This window comes from Nestor notabilis, unplaced genomic scaffold, assembly GCF_000696875.1.
Source record: "Nestor notabilis isolate BGI_N333 unplaced genomic scaffold, ASM69687v1 scaffold15683, whole genome shotgun sequence".
Lineage (NCBI taxonomy): Eukaryota > Metazoa > Chordata > Aves > Psittaciformes > Psittacidae > Nestor > Nestor notabilis.
The window spans coordinates 87,736-105,453 of record NW_009922777.1 but is presented as its reverse complement, the minus strand read 5'-3'; the positions used below and the strand labels follow the sequence as shown (position 1 = coordinate 105,453).

Below are 17,718 nucleotides of genomic sequence, written 5' to 3'. Positions count from 1 at the left end.
TGAAATTGGGGGTTATATTTCCCTTCTTCCAGTCATCAGGAACTTCACCTGACTGCCATGATTTTTCAAATATGATGGCCAGTGGCCTAGCAGCTTCATTCACCAGCTTCTTCAGAACCCGCAGATGGATTTCATCAGGTCCCATGGACTTGTGCACATTCAGGTTCTTAAGATGGTCTCGAACATGATCCTCTCCTATAGTGGGCCTGAGGTCTTTGTTCTCACAGTCCCTGTGTTTGCCTTCCAAGACTTGGGTGATGTGGTCAGAGCATTTTCCAGTGAAGACTGAGGCAAATAAGTTATTAAGAACCTCAGCCTTCTCCAAATCCAGGGTAGCCAGTCCTCCTGATAGGTTCCAGAGAGGGCCCATGTTGTCCCTAGTCTGTCTTCTATTTGCTACTTACCTACAGAATATACTGCATTTTCCCAGGCATGCAGAATAACTCATTAAACTCATAAAATGTAACTACCCTTGTTGTTTAATAGACATGCAAGACATTAAAATTAGTTTTTTCCTCCTGAAGTGATGATTTATGCTTACCCTTCTTTCCAGGAAATGCCTAGTCAAAACTCAAAAATGTTTTGATGCACTTTTTTTTTGAGAGCATTTTGTCAATGCAACCCTGGTGTATACAGTTTGATGGGCTTAGCTTTTTCTGCTCAGATTTGGAGCAGATTATAAAGAGTGGAGGATGGGCAAACTATTCAAAACCAGCATCTGAAAATTCGCTCTCTAAGCCCAAAAGAATAAGGGTTTGCTGCTAAGCATTCAGTGGAGTGCAATATCAAATAACTGCTGGAATACCTGGTGTGTCCACATGTTTTTCTGCCATCGAGTGTCAGTGAACCGGGGGGTGAATTGCTGCCTGGTGTGTAAATGCTGCACGGTGTGAGCATTTGAGTCTGAGTCAACTGCAGTCTAAGTGGGAGGGTGTTGTGTACCGTGCTGGCAAGGCTGAAAACCCCACATAATGGATGGTGTTTTCCTCCAAGCTTGTCAAGGCATTTGGTGATGCCAGGTGGTCAGGTGAAAAGAAGGATTTGCTGAGTGTTTCTCAGCAAATAGCTGTTGGCAGAGTTTGACCTATGAATCAAAGTTTATCCTTCTTACCACACAGAATTGAAAAAGAAAAAAATCAAGTGAGTTATTCAAGTGTATGAGCAAGCAGTTAGGGAAGCCAACAGAGGCAGCTATTTAAAAATTCTGGTCAAGCTGTTTCTTGAGGGATTTCTACATTTATTTTTTCATTTTGTAGAGCTTACATGGAACTGGGCTGCTCCATGGAACAACTAAATGCAGCTCAAGTCCTTCTTGAGGCTTCCCAAATGTGGAAATGTTGAAAGCTATAGCATCTTTCAGAATAAGAGATGCCCTTCCCACACCCAGTACGTTCCTTTTTTTAATTAATCGTGAAACAGTATTTCCTTTTTATCATTTTTACTCCAAAGTTTGGGGTCCTAGGACACTGCAGGTCACGCACTTTGGATCCAGAAATCTTCCAAAACTTTGCGTTTTCCCACCCATTAATGTCTCTCTTGTCTTATAAGGGAGAATTCTTTTCACATTCCTAGAGCATTCATTGTTTAAAATGCTGTTTATGATACACCATCAATAATCTGTTTTCTAAAATAAACCATTACAATCTTCAAATGTGTATGTTTTGGTTGGTTTTTTTTTTATTTTTATTTTTTATTTTCCTTGTAAACCCTACACTGTGCTGCCTGATTCCACTGAATTAAATGCCACACTAGCAATTTGAAATGTTCTTTTAATTCACGGCAAGTACTCACTTACAGTGACTTCATGCTGGGTGGAAAGCTATTAGAGATCACACCGTTTTGAAGTTCCTAAAGTACAGCTTGAGCTAAAAGTGACTGCCAGCTAGTTAGTCATACTCTATGCTTTTTTGTGAAAATGCAGGTATATTGCAAAGTGTTCTCTCTTTGGTGTGTGGTCGCTCTGTAGTTAATAACCCACCTAGTCTTTTGAATATAAAAGGTTTTCCTGAAGCAGCAAAATAATGTGCAAATAACACAGCAAAATAACTATCTGAAGTACGTATTTGTGAGGAGCACAAAGTTTACATGACCTTGTATGTTTAATTCCACTTCAGTCCTTGATAAAGACACTGCTGTCGTGACTGAGCTATGCTTGCATGGACCTACAGAGAAGCTTGCCCCACCTGGACCCACTTCTCTTTTGTATGAGCAACAACCTTCAGATTTCAGTATTTGTTAGTCGGCAATGCCTCTGGGGAGCAAAGAAACTAGTGTGTGTGGGGGGAAATAAGGTAGCTGGAGGTCCATGGTAGATCTCTTTCTTGTTTCCTAGAGGGATTTCATAGTCACCATCACAGTTTCTTCTTGTCGTAATGGCTTTGTAATCAAATATTGGGGTTTGGTAGTATGAGTCCAGGATTTGAAAAAACATACCTGGCTTATTTACTAATATTCATAATTATAATGCACAAAAAGGACAGGGTGCTACATGCCTGGGATCAGCCTGGCAGGGGCTCCATTCTGAACTGTTCCACGAAAGGACTGTAAGTATGCTTATATCTACCCCTCTGTTTTGTGACAGCAAGGTTTTCAGCTTGCATCTTGCTTAAAATGTCACACATTATTTCACATATTAGTGGAATACAGAGAATTTTGTACAAGTTACAGCTAGCACACACATTTAGCAACTCTCACTGGAACAGACATTGTAGTTCTGACCAGTTTTGCGTATTGAAACTGTAACTTTCCACAGCTTCACTAATGTGCTTTTGTAATGCAGCTTTACAAGAACACAAAATAATTTAGGAATTATATGGAATTTAGTAAATCTGCCAGGAAAGTATCAGTGTGGTTTCTTGATATGTTCAAATTCCTGCATCTTCCAGCCCACAACATGTGCTCAAGATTTATGATACAGAAAAGATTTTCTCCCTTTCCAGCCCTCAAGACACTTTCATTCTCATCCATGTTTCTTCTGTTTCTATATTCAAAAATAAGTTCTAAATTATTGTTAATATTTTAGATGCATTTCAAACTTTGTACAGTTATTTTAATTGGTAACTATAAAAAGAAAAGCCAGGCTGAAAATAAATAGGTTTATGATAGAAAACGTCTGAAAACTTCCTACATGTGAGACCTGTTAGATAACAGTGCACCCAATTTTAAAGGAAATGCTCCTGAAAAAGAGTCCATCTTTTATTTAAAAATAAAAAATCAGTTTGCACAGAAGAAAAATGCTTATGCTAAGTTTGATTTTTTTTTTTTTTTTTTTTTTTAATGGTGAGAACAGGTATTTTTCTGATAAAACAACCGTTACTTCTAAAGGATAGAAAGAAGAATGTCATTTGTCTTCCTGTGGTGGTGTAGTGTAGGAGGTGGGCTGAAAAGCCCTCTCTTTCAGGAGGAGCAGCTCCTTCTGGCCTCTGTGGTGGTCATCACCTTGCTGTCAAGAGTTACTTCTTGCTCTGGCTTCTGTACAAGTAACCACAGCCACCCTCTACGTTCCCCTATAAAAAATATGCTTTCCCCAACAGTGACAATTTTTGGAGCCAGTTGCTGTCAAGCTGTCATGTCTTGACAGCTCTGTAGGAGGAACAAAAGGCCCATCAGACCGAAGATGATTTGTAAACAATGAAGAAGGAGTGTTTGCCAGCCTGCTATGTCTGACAATGTAAAAAACTGAGGTCACATTGCCTGTGGTTGGCACATAGAGAGCTAGCCTTTAAAGTGTCAGCTGCATCCTATGTGAAGGTGCAAGAAAATGTTTTATTAAGAGCAGAATTTGGCTTCTTATTAACTCTCAGGGTTTTGCTGGCTCCTTAAGAAAATCACTTGAACAACACCCTTCTCATTAGGATTCTGTATTCTCAAAAGGGACAGTAAAATCACAGCATTTCTTGCAAATTCAAGATGCTTATTTAAAAAAAAATATCTAATTCATGTTCTCAGTGTTTTCAATGTTTTTGACATCTTCAGCATTAAATTAGGCAAAATATTGTAATTTTTCCTGTTCTCCCACTAAGAACTTGGTTGCTGATTAATGTCTTTGGTGGAGAGTGGGCAAAAATTAATGCATTAGCAATGTAACAATGAAATCAAAGTGAATTAGAGTAGCATTATATAAAATAAATTGTGTTTTGTTAGTACTGTGTAATGTTCTTTTAACTGATGACAATGATTTATTTCTGCTAAGATGAATGATGAAACTAATTGGTGAATTGCTGGATAGATGCTTTGTTAAATTAGTCCCATATTCAATTTGGAGTCTTAATTGCTTTGTGTGCTTATTTGTCATTGAATTTGCAAGGGTATGTGCAGGTTCTTTTGTTTACATGAATATGAACTGGAACATCTTCACTGATTATCAGTGGATTTTCATTGTTTTAAACCAGGGAAAATGAAACAATGGGGCCTTTCCATCTTTGTTTTTGTTTGGAGATGCCTTTTAAAAACCCCTTTATGAAATCCTCTTTGAAATTATTTGAAACTTACTTTTTAAGAGACTTTATCCCGCTTATTTCCAATATGCAAGGTGGTTTTAGTTAACAGTATTTGCATATTCTGGGGTAATGATAGCTTAAAAAGATAGGGATGAGTTGGTCTTTGTTTTTACTTTTTCTCTATTACACGAGGTAAACTGCTGCTATGCTATTTTTTTTTTCTAGTCCACCCACAAGATTCCAGCTGTTTGTTAAAATTTTATGAATGAAGAAAATAACAGATGTGTTGGCGATGAAAATAAAGAGTTTCAGGAAGCAAATACTAATGGAAATGCTTTTGTTACAACTTTACAGCCCAAAGCCAGCATTTGTTAGGCCGCCTTTATAATTCTAAGGAGAGAAACAACTGAGCTTTTTGTGAGCATTTAGCATAGATGACAGCTGGGTCCCTACAATGTGAGAACTTAGATGCTGTAAGCTATATACTGACAGTTTGCCTAGCAAAGAGTTACACTGTGGGAGTTAAAGAAGGAAAGCACGAGGAGGTTCTTGTAAGTCCTGTGAAACATATTTTGCTGGTAATAGAAACCTAGAAGCAAACTTGGGTTTACTATATAGTATTATCTCTAAATAGAACCATCATCTTAGAAGTCTAACACTCTTGATTGAAAATTGCCTGTTACTGAAATTACAAGGAATGCCCAAGTCTATTTTACAAAATAGTACAACTGGTTTAATTCTGGAGGAAGCTGTAGCATTCTTCTAATCCTTCAACCCCAACATAACGTTCAAAAAAATCTGAAGGCAGATCACCCACACTATGAAGATAGCATAAGATCACTTGGCATGAGGAAACAAATCATTATTGGAGCCTCTCTTCGATGTTTTTTTTTTTACCCTTAGAGGGATAAAATAACTCCAGATTTTGATAATTAATTAAATATTAATTTCAACCTTAAATCCACAGCGCATACCCTGACAAGCCAACTGTAGGAATAGCTAGACGATGCAGGGAAACATCTTGAAAGCCCAGGAGTGATGTGGAAAGCTGGTAACAAGCTAAGTAGTTCTACTGCACCTTAGGGCTGGAACTACCTTTAGATTAACTGCGTTGCAATTTTGTTTAAGCTTTTTGCACCTCCAATTTTGGGCAGCCCAAAGGAAGGAATGAGCTGAATGCTTATGGTAAGTCACAGAATGAAGCCCACAGCGTTTTAGTTTTGAAGAGCCTATAAGTGCCTTTATCTGTGCTCTGTCCCATGAGTATCCTTTGGATGTGGGGGGAGAGGAAGGTGTGCCATCACACTAATACCCTGCAGCAGAGGTGGAAAAGATAAATGGCTTTTTTAGAGAGAAAAAGGAGCCATATGTTTCATAGTTACTTATGGACAACACTTAAGTTCAAGACTTGCATGATTTGTGTATGACCAGGCAGTTTGTTTGGATGAAGAGGCTCAGGGCAGAGTTCATGAAATGCCCCTGCAGTCCCAGCAATAATATAGATCTGTGATTTAAACATTTGAAGAAAAATCATGTGCAAGATAACAAATGCAGGTTTCTCCTAGGTCATCCTAAGCAATTGCTCTTCATTAAGCTCAAAGGAGCTGAAATCCCACCAAGCTGCTGGGACACTTAATCCTTAGGCCTCTATGACCTCCCCACCCCATTATGGTGCTAGAGCTAGGTCTTTTGCAGAATGTCTGTAGAAAGACTATAAGTGTGGTCTTCTGGAAAATGCACCCGTTGAACATTTTAAGGTAAACTGGCATGTAGATTGTGTCTGATGTCTGTGCCATGTGAACTTTACAGGACTCTGCTGAGTGAGGCATAAGTGTGGGCTCTTGTGGGTATGCTGGCTTTTCACAGAACTGCGTTCAGCCTCGTTTTCCTCCTATGTCCACAGAGTGAGAGGATTCCTTTGCAAGTTAGGCAGAGGGACAGCTACTGTGGTGATTTTATCTGCCCCTTCTACTTTCCTTTGGCTCCCCCAAATCACCCTGGCAGCCCTGATCTTGTTCTTTTTTTCTTGGACTCTCTGAAGGACAAGAGTTTCAAAGCTTCATGTCACACCATGGCAGAAATAAAAGTATGTATGCAAATGACAACTAATATTATTATCCTTGAACATAACGGGATATAAGCCTCCCTTGAAGGACAGCAAGTTGTCTCAAGCAATCTCAAAGGCTGTTTGCAAGTCAGAGAATTCCAAAGCATTTAGTAACTCCTAAATGTTTATTTTGGGGTGTCTAAAGCCACTTGACATGTACTAGAGCTACAGAATTTATGGGACAGTGTGTCCACAACTCTTAAAAGCAAGACTTAATGACTGCTGCCTTTGTCTGTGATTTGTCACAGTCTTACCTTTGTATAACTAGCTGTCTGGGAAGGAGCTTTGATATATATTGAATAAGAAAGGTACGTTTTTTTATAAGACGTATCTCTTCTACATTTCCTCTGATTCCCATCCTCTCCCCCCCCTCCTTTACTGAGTGTGTGAGCTCTCATTTGGTCAGGGTCACCTCAGAGATGAGATGTCCTTTGAATCTCAAGATATGCTCCTAGTTCAATAACTGTGCAAATTAAAAACTGTTCTTGAGAAGGCAGATGCAGAACAAGACTGCAGCTGCATACTTAGCATTGCTCTGCCATGTTGTCACTCACTGGGTTCCTAGTGGTGGCTGGGCTTCAGGAAACTAAAATTTGTTTTTCTGCTTTAGCATGTCTTAATCCAGAATTAGAAAAACGCTTTAATATTTTTCATTAGAAAGCAGGTAGTGGCTTTATACTGGCTGAATGGAATTTAGTGTGCTGACAAAAGAAGATAAAGCAAATAAATCTAAGGAAGAAGTAAGACAGTAGAGATAATTCCTAACAAATACAGTTTGTGCTATAATGCTGGATCTGTTTCTGGACCGTGTACGCTATTGCAGTGCCTGATGAATACATGATGCAATGTTAGACGTTGTTCTGTACATGTAAGTGAGGACAACTGCTGCCACCATTCTACCTTGTCCTCCTGGAGATAATTGTTTTGTGGTGGTGGAACCCTGTTGCTGTGGCATCTGCATTCTTGGAGACCTGTGTAGTAACTTCTGTGTCTACTGCAAAGTCAGGTTTTGACAGGGTTGATACATAAAAAATCCCTACACAATTTTTTGCATTAAGAGAATATTAACTCTTGTGTTGTAGACAAATTCCATTCTGTAACTGAATCACAGTGCTTTAAATTCATGTGTATTTTCACCAGCTTTTTGGTTTTTATATGTTGGGCTGCACTGTGTGCTGTTTAAATGACTGTCCTGACCTCACTAAAAGTGAATGACTTGGGGTTAACAGGAACATGTCCCACCCATAATTTTAGGATCCTCTGGAATGAAGACAACAACATAGATCTAACTTATTACTGTGTTTGATACATAGGCTAGTGTGACAATTTGGCCTTGTTCTTTTATGCCCTGCTAAGCAGCTACAAGAGTTCCTTGGTTAAAATGGTCTATTTCTAATTTTAATTTATCCTGTGTCTGGGCAACTGAGTGTTTAAGGAGTTGCTGTCAAGCTCTAAATATCTTTGTCTAAGGCTTCAGAGTGGCTCATCCCAGCAACACAACCACAGAGAGAGCTAGGCTGACTCCCTGTTCCTTCCTTCCTTTCTTCCCCAGTGCTTTTTGTGTATCAGCTTGGGAAGGTCACTTTCATGGAATTCTGCCCCCACCCCCCCTCCCCGTTTTTAAATTTTTTCCTGTTGTCTTATTTCCCCTGTGTCCTTGCAGCTTGGCTAGAAGGCTCACTCTGACTGCCTGGCTTGGTCAGTATCTCCATCAGGACCTTAGGCAGTTTTGGTTTTGCGTAAATATTATCAACTTCTGAATCACATCTGTTGTGTCCTGCTTTAGGGAGTGGGGATAAGACCTGTCCTACATCTACTTACCAGCTAATTTCTATACTTTGTTTTTTCCCTAGCTCCTAATTCTCCCTTTTCTTTCCTCACTTTGAGCCCTGCCAGCTCCCTGGCTTCTCCAGGAGCAGCTGCTACAAAGATGTGTGTGTTCTCTGTAAAACTGGTGCTTGTTTTGTGTTGCTAGGCTACTCCCTTCCAGCTGCCACTGAAGAAATGCTCTGTGGTGGGAAACGGTGGGATCCTGAAAAAGAGCGGCTGCGGCAAACAAATAGATCAAGCAGATTTTGTCATGCGGTAAGACAGAAACGTGAATGACACATTGTCTCCCTTTCCCCTTGTTAAGTCTTGGACTTTTCAAAACTAGTCAGTTGTGATTAATCAGTTATAATTTGCCTTGTTTCCCCAGCCCCTTTGCAGGATGCTTTACATGAGTGATTTGGGTCAAAGTGTGAGGAGAGGCAAAAAAGAGAGTCTTGACTGGCTTCTGTAAATGGGGATGTAATGTGGGGGGACTATCTGCAGATGGGTGGGTTCAGGTTGTGGCAGATTGTTCAGTGTCACAAAGAGGTACTGAGGAGCTGCTTTTTTAATTATGCAGCGTTACTTAGGGTCTCATCCTACACCGTGCTCTGTCCTCTGCAACTCTAAATGCCATCATATGCATCAGTAGATACTGATTTATAGGGAAAGGCTTAAGACGTGAGCTAGAACAAGCTAAAATCTCCCTGTTTTTTTCTTCCCTTAAGATTGACTTCTGGATGGCTGACTGAAGATAGGCCAAACCTTTCCTCCTTTTCCTGAAGCAGAGTTTTTGGGATTCCTCACATTTCCTTTCCCTCCAGCCTTCCTAAAGTTATAAGAACCTGTCAGGAGGGATGTTGAAGCAGCTACTGCTTTTGTGATTGAATTTGGCACCTTCTGTGTCTGCATTCTGTAAGGAAGAAAGACAGAAATTAGTTCCTCCCTGTTAAACATGAACAAGGGAGAAACTGGAGGAATGCTCCCAAAGAGATGAGAAATGGAGTTTCTTTGGGGGTTTGAGATGGTTACATAATGAACACCCATTTTAGCAAGTCTCCTTGTGAGATCCTGGTGGCTTATTATAAAGCCAGACAAATTTTCTGCAAACTAAACAGTGTTATTATAATTTCTGGTTTACAACTCAAAGACCCAAAAGTGTTAAAGCAAAGGAATACAACAAACTAAAGGCAAAAGGAAACGTATACTCAGAATATTTACAGAAGAAAAGATGTAAGGCATAGAGGGAGAGGCAGTGTGCTGATTGCCATTACTGCAAAACTCCTGGGGTGTTCCACAGGCTAAATACAAGAAGCTGCAAGGTATATACCATGGTAATATTATCTAGGTGCAAGGGGAAATTGGAATGCTGCAGGAGCAATCAGTAACAAAACCAATAGAAACTTCTTTGGTTTTTTGGTTTGGGTTGGGTTTTTTGTGGGTTTTTTTTTCTTTTTGTCTGTTTTTGGTTTTGGTGGGTTTTTTTTTTTTTTTTTTTTTTCCTAAAAAAAACCATCAATTGTTGCAGTTTGATCAGAAAAATCCTTTTCTTTCCAGGCAGGGTAAAGCACGTGTTCTGTTACACGCACAGAACTTATTTAGAATTGAAAATAAGTGACAGGGAGAATCCTGCAAACATCCCAGTAGCTGCCTGCAGGCTGTATTGTATCAGTGATGTGCAGTCATATTTATGGAAAATGTTTCAGTTCTTTTGGGTCACAACTAGTGCACTACTGGGAGAAAGTGTTTTTATAGCAGGTGGAAGACAGGATTTAGTTGATCTTTTCTAAAGCTGATTTTGATAATCTGAGAGCTGAGAGAAAGAGCACAGCAGTGACTTGCATAACATCTTTCATTTATTAAAAAAGAAATTTGTGTAACATCTTGAAAATATTTCCGCAGTGCTAAATGTCATGCCAGGTATTGCCCTTGTTCTGTTCTTCCATTCATGCGGCTTTTGATTCCACTTACGTGTACTTCCAAAAGCTCTGTCATATGACTGCAGCCATCGTCTCTGATCTATTACAATCACCAGGATTAATTAATGAGTTTAAACTCATCTTGTTGCTGAGAATCTTCTACAAATACAGTTGTACTGACATAGAGATTAAAAGAGCAGCAGTTTTCAGGCCCTAAGCCATAGCACGCTGCATCTGCAATGAAAAAGGTGCATGGCATTTGGTCTACACATTTAGGTAGCATGGTTATAATAGTCTTTCCTGATATCTGGCTAGTTTTCAAGTTTATAGTCTTTATTTCTAAGAAAATAAATTTATTTTTCCCCTCCCTTAATGCTAATGATTATTTTGAGAGAGAAGTGTTGGGTACTAAATCCTAGGCAATGTTTTTGTCTGTATTTTGACAGAAAAGCCACATTTTTCCTGGCATTAGATTTTGAGGGAATATTTCTACATCTCATAATTCTTTCTCATTTTCCTCCAACCACTTACCATGGCTCTGCTGTGGTTTGCTTGTCTCCCAGAGAGGTGGAGAGACTGCACTTTGGGGTTTGTAGACAAGTAAACATGGCTTTCAGCTGCCTTATGCAGTTACTGTCTTGATGTTCGCCAAGGTGCCATAAAGGAAAAAAAAGAATGTTTGCAATTACATATTAAATTCATATTAGTTCCTAGTGTTTAGTATATGACACCATTCAAAAATAGTCACATAGCATCTACCAAACACACATGCATCAGCCAAGTTGCCTGGATTTTCTGCACCTGCAGGAAAAGAGACTTCTGTCTGGACCAAACCCAGAACAGCCATTTCTGGCTGGTGAGGGTTGAAGGATCTGTTTCATTTTACCCTTGCAGCTGTTCCTACCCATTGAGTTGGAAGATCTCAGATGTGAAAAAGACATGGACCACTGTGCCTCTGGATGATTTCCTCATGCACAGCTCCCCCCCACACCCTCGAAGGCTGTGTCTAAGTCATGTTTTTCTATATAGCAGACCAATATGTCTTCGTTTGGGCTTGTATCAGACTTGCTGGCCTGAAATGCCTGGTGCTTCCTTCTTTCCTGCATGTTCACATACTTAATCCTGAGAGCAGAGGCAAGAGTAAGATAATGAAAAAGAAATTTCTTAGGATGAGTCTTTTGTTTCTTGGTATGTTCATCACCTGTACAACGCTCAGCACTCTGCTGACCTGTTCAGGAAAATAATCTGAAAAGCCAAGAAGTTTTGGTCAACCAACTAATTTCTTGCAGTTTCCTCTGGATATCAGGCCATTTCTTAATATTTCATGCAGACAAGGTGGGAATGTGTGTTACTGATGAAAGGAATTAGATGTGTTTAAATAATGCATCTGAGACTGGCCTGTGAAAGACATTTCATTATTGAGATGTTAAGATGATAAGAACTAGGGAGAATTCTTGGTCCCTCACAGTGCTATTAAATACGCTTCAACTAAAATTGGCTTCTTACAAGTTTGCCTATGAGTTTGTGTTTATTCAAAGCAGAAAGCATTGAACTGTAATCTGCCAGAGGTCATTTATACCATCTTTCTTCTCTGAGGCATGCCACCTATATATCTTGCTTCACCAATGTTTGACCTGCATTGAAAACTGCTGCTGAGAAGGTTTCTACAATCTCTCCAAATAGTATTGATTGTATTAAATTAATTTGTATGCTACCCAGTGCAGGTGCAGGAAGCAACTCATTGCCATTTTGTTTTGGTTTATTGTTTTGGTTTATTGTTTTGGTTTATTGTTTTGGTTTATTGTTTTGGTTTATTGTTTTGGTTTATTGTTTTGGTTTACTGTTTTGTTTTATTTTATGCAAACCTTTCTTGACTTTTAAGGTTTTGTGGGGTTTTTTTTCTGTGGGTTTTTTTTGGTGGGGTTTTTTGTTTGTTTTTGTGAGACCTCTTATTTTGATTCCTTTTTTCTGGCTTCTTTTTAAGTTATCTAGCTTCTCTTAAATTGTGGTAGATCAAACTAGAAACTGTTTCCTAACTGAAATCTCAACACATTGTGTGCATCTTAACAAATGTAGTCATAAGAAGAAGAAAATATTCCTTGAAATGTTAAGATTTTTCTTGTTGAATGCGTTTGAATTCATCTATGTTCCATATTAGGTGGGACTTTGCTGTCCTCCTCCTTGGCATTTCCTGATGATGTGAATTTAAGCATATAGTTTTAAGAGCTTGTATTTGTATGCAAATACATGCAGATGTAGCATGACAGTGTTTTTTCGTCAGGGAGTCTGGATGTTTTGCATTAACAAATGTAGCAGAGAGGATTCTGCGTGCACACTAGTGCCCTCTCCCTTTGACGTTGCACAAAACTGAAACACATGGAGGTGCAGCCAGGGCTTTGTGTAGCCTCATTTGCTGAGTATGTTTCTCCTGACTAATTTTTGGAGCAGTGCGTAGGCTTGGTTACTGTTTGAATGTACTTTCATCTTTATCTGCTGCACCTTCCTCCTTTTCCTAGGTCTTTGCTATGGAGCATTTAGGACTTCATTGTCTGGAAGATTCTCTCTGCTTCTGTTGTTTTGAGTCTTGGCTCTTTGCTTTCCAAAGTAAATTTGCTCAGTCACTTTTTCTTTATTACGTTATCACTCTGTCCACCAGAACAAGACTGTGAGATGCACATATTTAAACAGCCACTTAAAATTTTTCTCTGTGTTTTTTTGGTAAATTCTGTATGCTGAAGATGCCCCATAGTCTAATATTAAAAATGCCAGTTGCCCGTTGTTTGCAAGATGTGTAATCTTAAAATACCACAGAATGGTTAATAGTCTGGAGCCTGATACTGGTAAGCAACACAGAATAGAGTGAAAACCAGGACTTTAAAATTGTTTTGGGGGAAAAAAAAGTATTTTCTGTAGATAATAATGGCTTCTTCCACAGCCTTTCAGCCCATCAGAAATGCCAAGTCTGTGTCTTTGCTTAGTAGCTACATAAGGTTATCTCTGCAGAAGGTTTTATTTCTGCATTTCCCAACAATCTAGTACAAAATTGACCTTATTGTGCTTACAGGTGTGGAACAGTGGGGAACATCTGTAGCATAGTCTCATATTTATACAGCACTTTTATGTTTTCTGACAGTCTGCTTTTTTTAAAAAAAAACAAACCCCACACCTGCGAACTTGCAGATTAAAAGACTGAGGCTAAAGCCTGTCAATGCTGATTGCCATTTAAAATCTTGACTGTCTTTCTGTGCGCAGGTGCAACCTTCCTCCTCTATCCAGTGAATACAGCAAGGACGTTGGATCGAAAACACAGCTGGTGACTGCAAATCCCAGTATAATTCAGAAAAGGTAGAGAGCATGTTGTTCGTTCTCTTGCCGGGGAAACAAAAAGAAAAATGCTTCATTTGTGTTATAGATATCAGTGCATCAGAGTTATGTTCTTAATGATCTTCTGAACTTGGAAAAGGATCTAGAAATAATGAAATAGGCAACGGCTTGGCATTAGGTGAAAGAATACAAGACTAAGCCCCTGATCCTTTCGCTGTAAGCAAGGAAACTTAGGGAAGCTGGCTTTTACAGAGTTATTTTGCCTATCAGGCTCCCTCAGTGCTTCCAGCTCCCTCCCTTTACCGTGCGCTGGGCATGTGCCAGAGGTACTTTGGCTGCTCCCAAGCCACGCATGTACTGATGGGTGGCTCAAACTACTCTGCAGGTCATATCAGTTGGCTGCTGCATCCCACAGTTAATGAAGATACTAATTTGGGTTTCTCTGCTTCACCACTGATAACATCTGGGTCCTTACTATCTTTGTATTATTTGTTTGATACTGCTTTATGAGTACAGAAGTGGCTAGGATGGAACTGATCAGCACGTTGTTATCATACAAGCCTTACTTTCTTGGGAAACGGACAAAATTTTGTTATTTGAGTTGGTTGAAATTTTCCAAATGTCAGTAGCTGATAAGAAAAGGAAAGGGGGGCAGGGAGGGGAGTCAATGCCATCTCTCTGATTTTGCCTGCTTGAATTTTAATTGCTATGTTATTTGTTTATCACCCGGAATGAGGTAGGCTGTTCCCAGGCAGAACAAGATCTGGTAGTAACCTGCCATGTTCACTGAAAACCACAGAGGAAAAAAAAACATAAACCAAGGGGATGAACAGGAAATGATTAGGCATAAAGAAATGTATAATGCAGGTACTGGGAGGTGAAGGATTGTGAAAGGAAGCAAAGCAGGGAAATAAAATGAATAATAGAAAGCCAGCTGTTTTAGAAGGAAGAAAGGCACATACTTGGAAATGGATGTTTGATGGTATTTAAATGTAATATTTTTCCTCTCTATCAGGAACTGAAGGGTTCTCTAGTTTTGTGTGTGTGGAAAAAATGACAGCCTTTGACAGAGTAGAAAAGAAAGGGTGAGTAAGAGGGAAATGGAGTAGTAATCAGCTTCAAGAGCTGATTCCAGGCAGAGAGTGTCTGAATAGGAGCTTGTGGGATGAGATCAAAGCAAACCAAGCAGAACTAGCAGAGGATGGCACCAGGTGCCAGGCAAGAAACAGCTGCTCAGGGCAGTGGACCTGAATGTGGGGAATCTGAAAGTCCTGTGGGATGTAGATGGCTAACGAGGTTGATTTAAGAAGTTGGATGAATTGTCCAGAACACCCCATCAAGGAAAGCAGATCAGTTTGGCCATGGCATTTTGAATAAAATGGAGCAGTGTGAAACATGAAGCTTACAAAGGACTTTACAGATGTCAAGGCAAAGGTTTATTAAACTCATGGATATTTATTTTGCGCACTGCCCCCAACAAGGCCTATCATGGAAAGCTCACTGTACTTACTATTTTTGATCAGATGAGGAAAAGAATTTTTAGGGATGCTACAGGGAGACTGTGAAGTCACACTAGAGAGACTGTTGAGTTATCCAGCAAGAAAGAAGGGAAGGAGTGAGCAGATGGTTAAAGAAGCAGATGGAGAGAGTGAGATGCTATTTTGTGAGAGGGGGATATCACAAGGAGGAGTTGACGGGGGGAGGGAAATGGGAAAAGAGAAAGGGAGGCAGGGATAGATGGGGAAAAGGAAACGTGATTGTGGGCAGTGTCAGTTTTCAAAGTGAGTGGACCATAACTGGGATGCAAGACCTTTGAGATAGTAATGTGGGATGTATATGCCCATGTATTGATTAGGAGAAGATACACAACCTGTGACTGAGAATGGCATAAAGAAAAATTCATACTGCTGGAAATTGGCAGAAGCCTCTTCTGAGGCTTGGAGATCTTGAGAGATCTGATACTTTGCTTTCTCTGCCTAGTCAGGAAGCATTTTGGTTTTGTTTTTTAAGATAATATTTTAATGATGTTTCCTGTATGCTGTCCAAACTCATTATTTTACCTCCTGTGTGGTGTTAGAGTTTGAAAAAAAGGTTAAACCTGGAAGTGAAAATAGAAAAAAAATACTACTACTCTATAAACAAATAATCAATTTCTGTGGAAAGAAGCTTTTTAAGGAATTAAGATTGCTTGTAACTCCAGACTTCTGTGAAATTCAAGGGCATTCAGATGGGTGACTGATATGTATCTGTTTCTAAGCTATGAGTTAACTAGCTTCACATGATAGTATTCATTATCATTCTTCCCCTCTCCCCTTGTCCTTACTTTGACTAGGTTGATATTGATGAGGCTTGACATCTCAATTATCTCTCAAGTGTGTTATGGCAGATTTAGTGAATTGGTCCTGCAACACCATTCATGCTTCTAAAAGATTTATCCTTATCACATAATTGATGATGTGTGTTGGATAGGGCAAAATTTTCATACCAGGGATGTGGAGGCAATTTTCTGTGTTGTTCTAAACTCAGAATTATTGCCTTTAGAAAACAAAATTGTTGGTAGTAATTACTGCAGAGTGATATCTGAGCTACCACCATTTCTCTCTAGACTTACAGCCTTAGGATGAGAGTCAAGATTTTCATCTGGGAGTACATTGACTTTAGAGATAGCTTCTAAACGTTGTCTTTTGCAAAACAAGAGATGAAGTTCTTACTTTGTTTAGGCAGGAAATGTGACACTGCAGGTAGTACACCTTTCACTTGTAAAATACTGTGCTCAGTCATCATTTGGGTTTGAAAAATGATGAGGAATTTCCTACCCTAACTTTGCTTCATATAATATAGGAGTACTGGAAATAGATGTATTATAATAGAAATTTCCCTGGCTGACTAAGAGGATGCATGATGGCTGCCTCAGTTGTTTTTGTTGGGGTTTTTTTGCCTAAATATTTCATGGGCATCTCCTGTCAGTTAATATTGGAAGTCACTCAGTCCTTTGAGCCTGTGTAAACCTCGTTTTTTCCACTTTGCATTCAAAGCTTACTTCTCTGTGAATCCCTGGTTCGAGGTTGCAGTCAGGATTGAAATGTTGCATAAAGCTACTCCTGGGACTGCTGTGACCTCTTCCACCCACTACCCCTCAGCACTGTTGAGGGACTGCAAAAAAGTTCATATCTTTGATGTTTCTGGTTCATCCCCCTACCACCCTAGTCAGCTCGGCCTTGTCTGTATGGAACCACTTTGTAGGCAGAAAGTTATTCTATGTGTGTCCTGGTTTTTATTTTCTTTCCAGGAGTAGCTGCTGTAAGTCCCTGCTGGGAGAGAGGCAGTGTACTAGTGAGACCTGTGATGTGCCTACAACCATTCCTAGGCTCTCGGAAAAATCAACAAGGTTATGCCATTTGCAGTGATTGTTTCTATATTCTGAACACATGCCTATAGCTATGGAGAGGGACTAGTCAGTGGATCGCACATGAATATAAAAATACTTAGATAGGTAATGATGACTTTTGACCAATGGCATAAGATTTTTGACAAAGAAATGTGAAGAATTACTATTTGGGATGCAGATATTATGTGTTTATGAAGTCACTGGCTCTGGGCTGTTTAAGAGAAGCAAATTCTAGCAATTTCTTACCATCTTCAGCCGCAGTTGCATGTCATATGATAATGCTCTTTTCTCTAAACTTTTAATCAAATCTGCAAATAAATGCTGTTTGCAGCAATCTTCCTTTCCAGTTGCCATTTCTGCTTACTCAGTCTAACTCACGCACATATATATTATCATTAATGTAGATATAATAGTCTGAATAGTTGGTTTTCAGCATTCATTAAGTTTCCGATTGGCTGATGTCTGTTGGTATTCTATTCATGAGCTGTGTGGGTGTTTCTGACTGGTGTAGAAGTAATGTCATTAGAAAATGGCACAATGCCCATGGTAGCTTTCCTTATTCCCCATAATCAGCATTGGTATAACTGATAGAAGCCCCTAAGGTCTGTAACACACACTTCCGAACACTGTCTTTGAGATGCAATCTGGTAATTGTTTGAGTCACATGAAGCTTTTCCCCCTTCTCCTTTCAGGGTGCTGTATTTTCTCAGCACTGATGGTGCTAGAAGGAAG

The 17,718-nt window shown here is 39.5% G+C and overlaps 1 protein-coding gene across 1 annotated transcript in view; it reads left to right on the top strand.

Annotated features, from left to right (window-relative positions):
• The window catches only part of ST8SIA1 (ST8 alpha-N-acetyl-neuraminide alpha-2,8-sialyltransferase 1), an 85,962-nt gene that overhangs the window by 25,835 nt on the left and 42,409 nt on the right, over positions 1–17,718 (top strand). The window contains exons 2-3 of the mRNA XM_010011807.1: positions 8,522–8,631; positions 13,527–13,619. Of these exons, the coding sequence (XP_010010109.1) occupies positions 8,522–8,631; positions 13,527–13,619 (203 nt within the window). The remainder of the gene's footprint in view (positions 1–8,521; positions 8,632–13,526; positions 13,620–17,718) is intronic.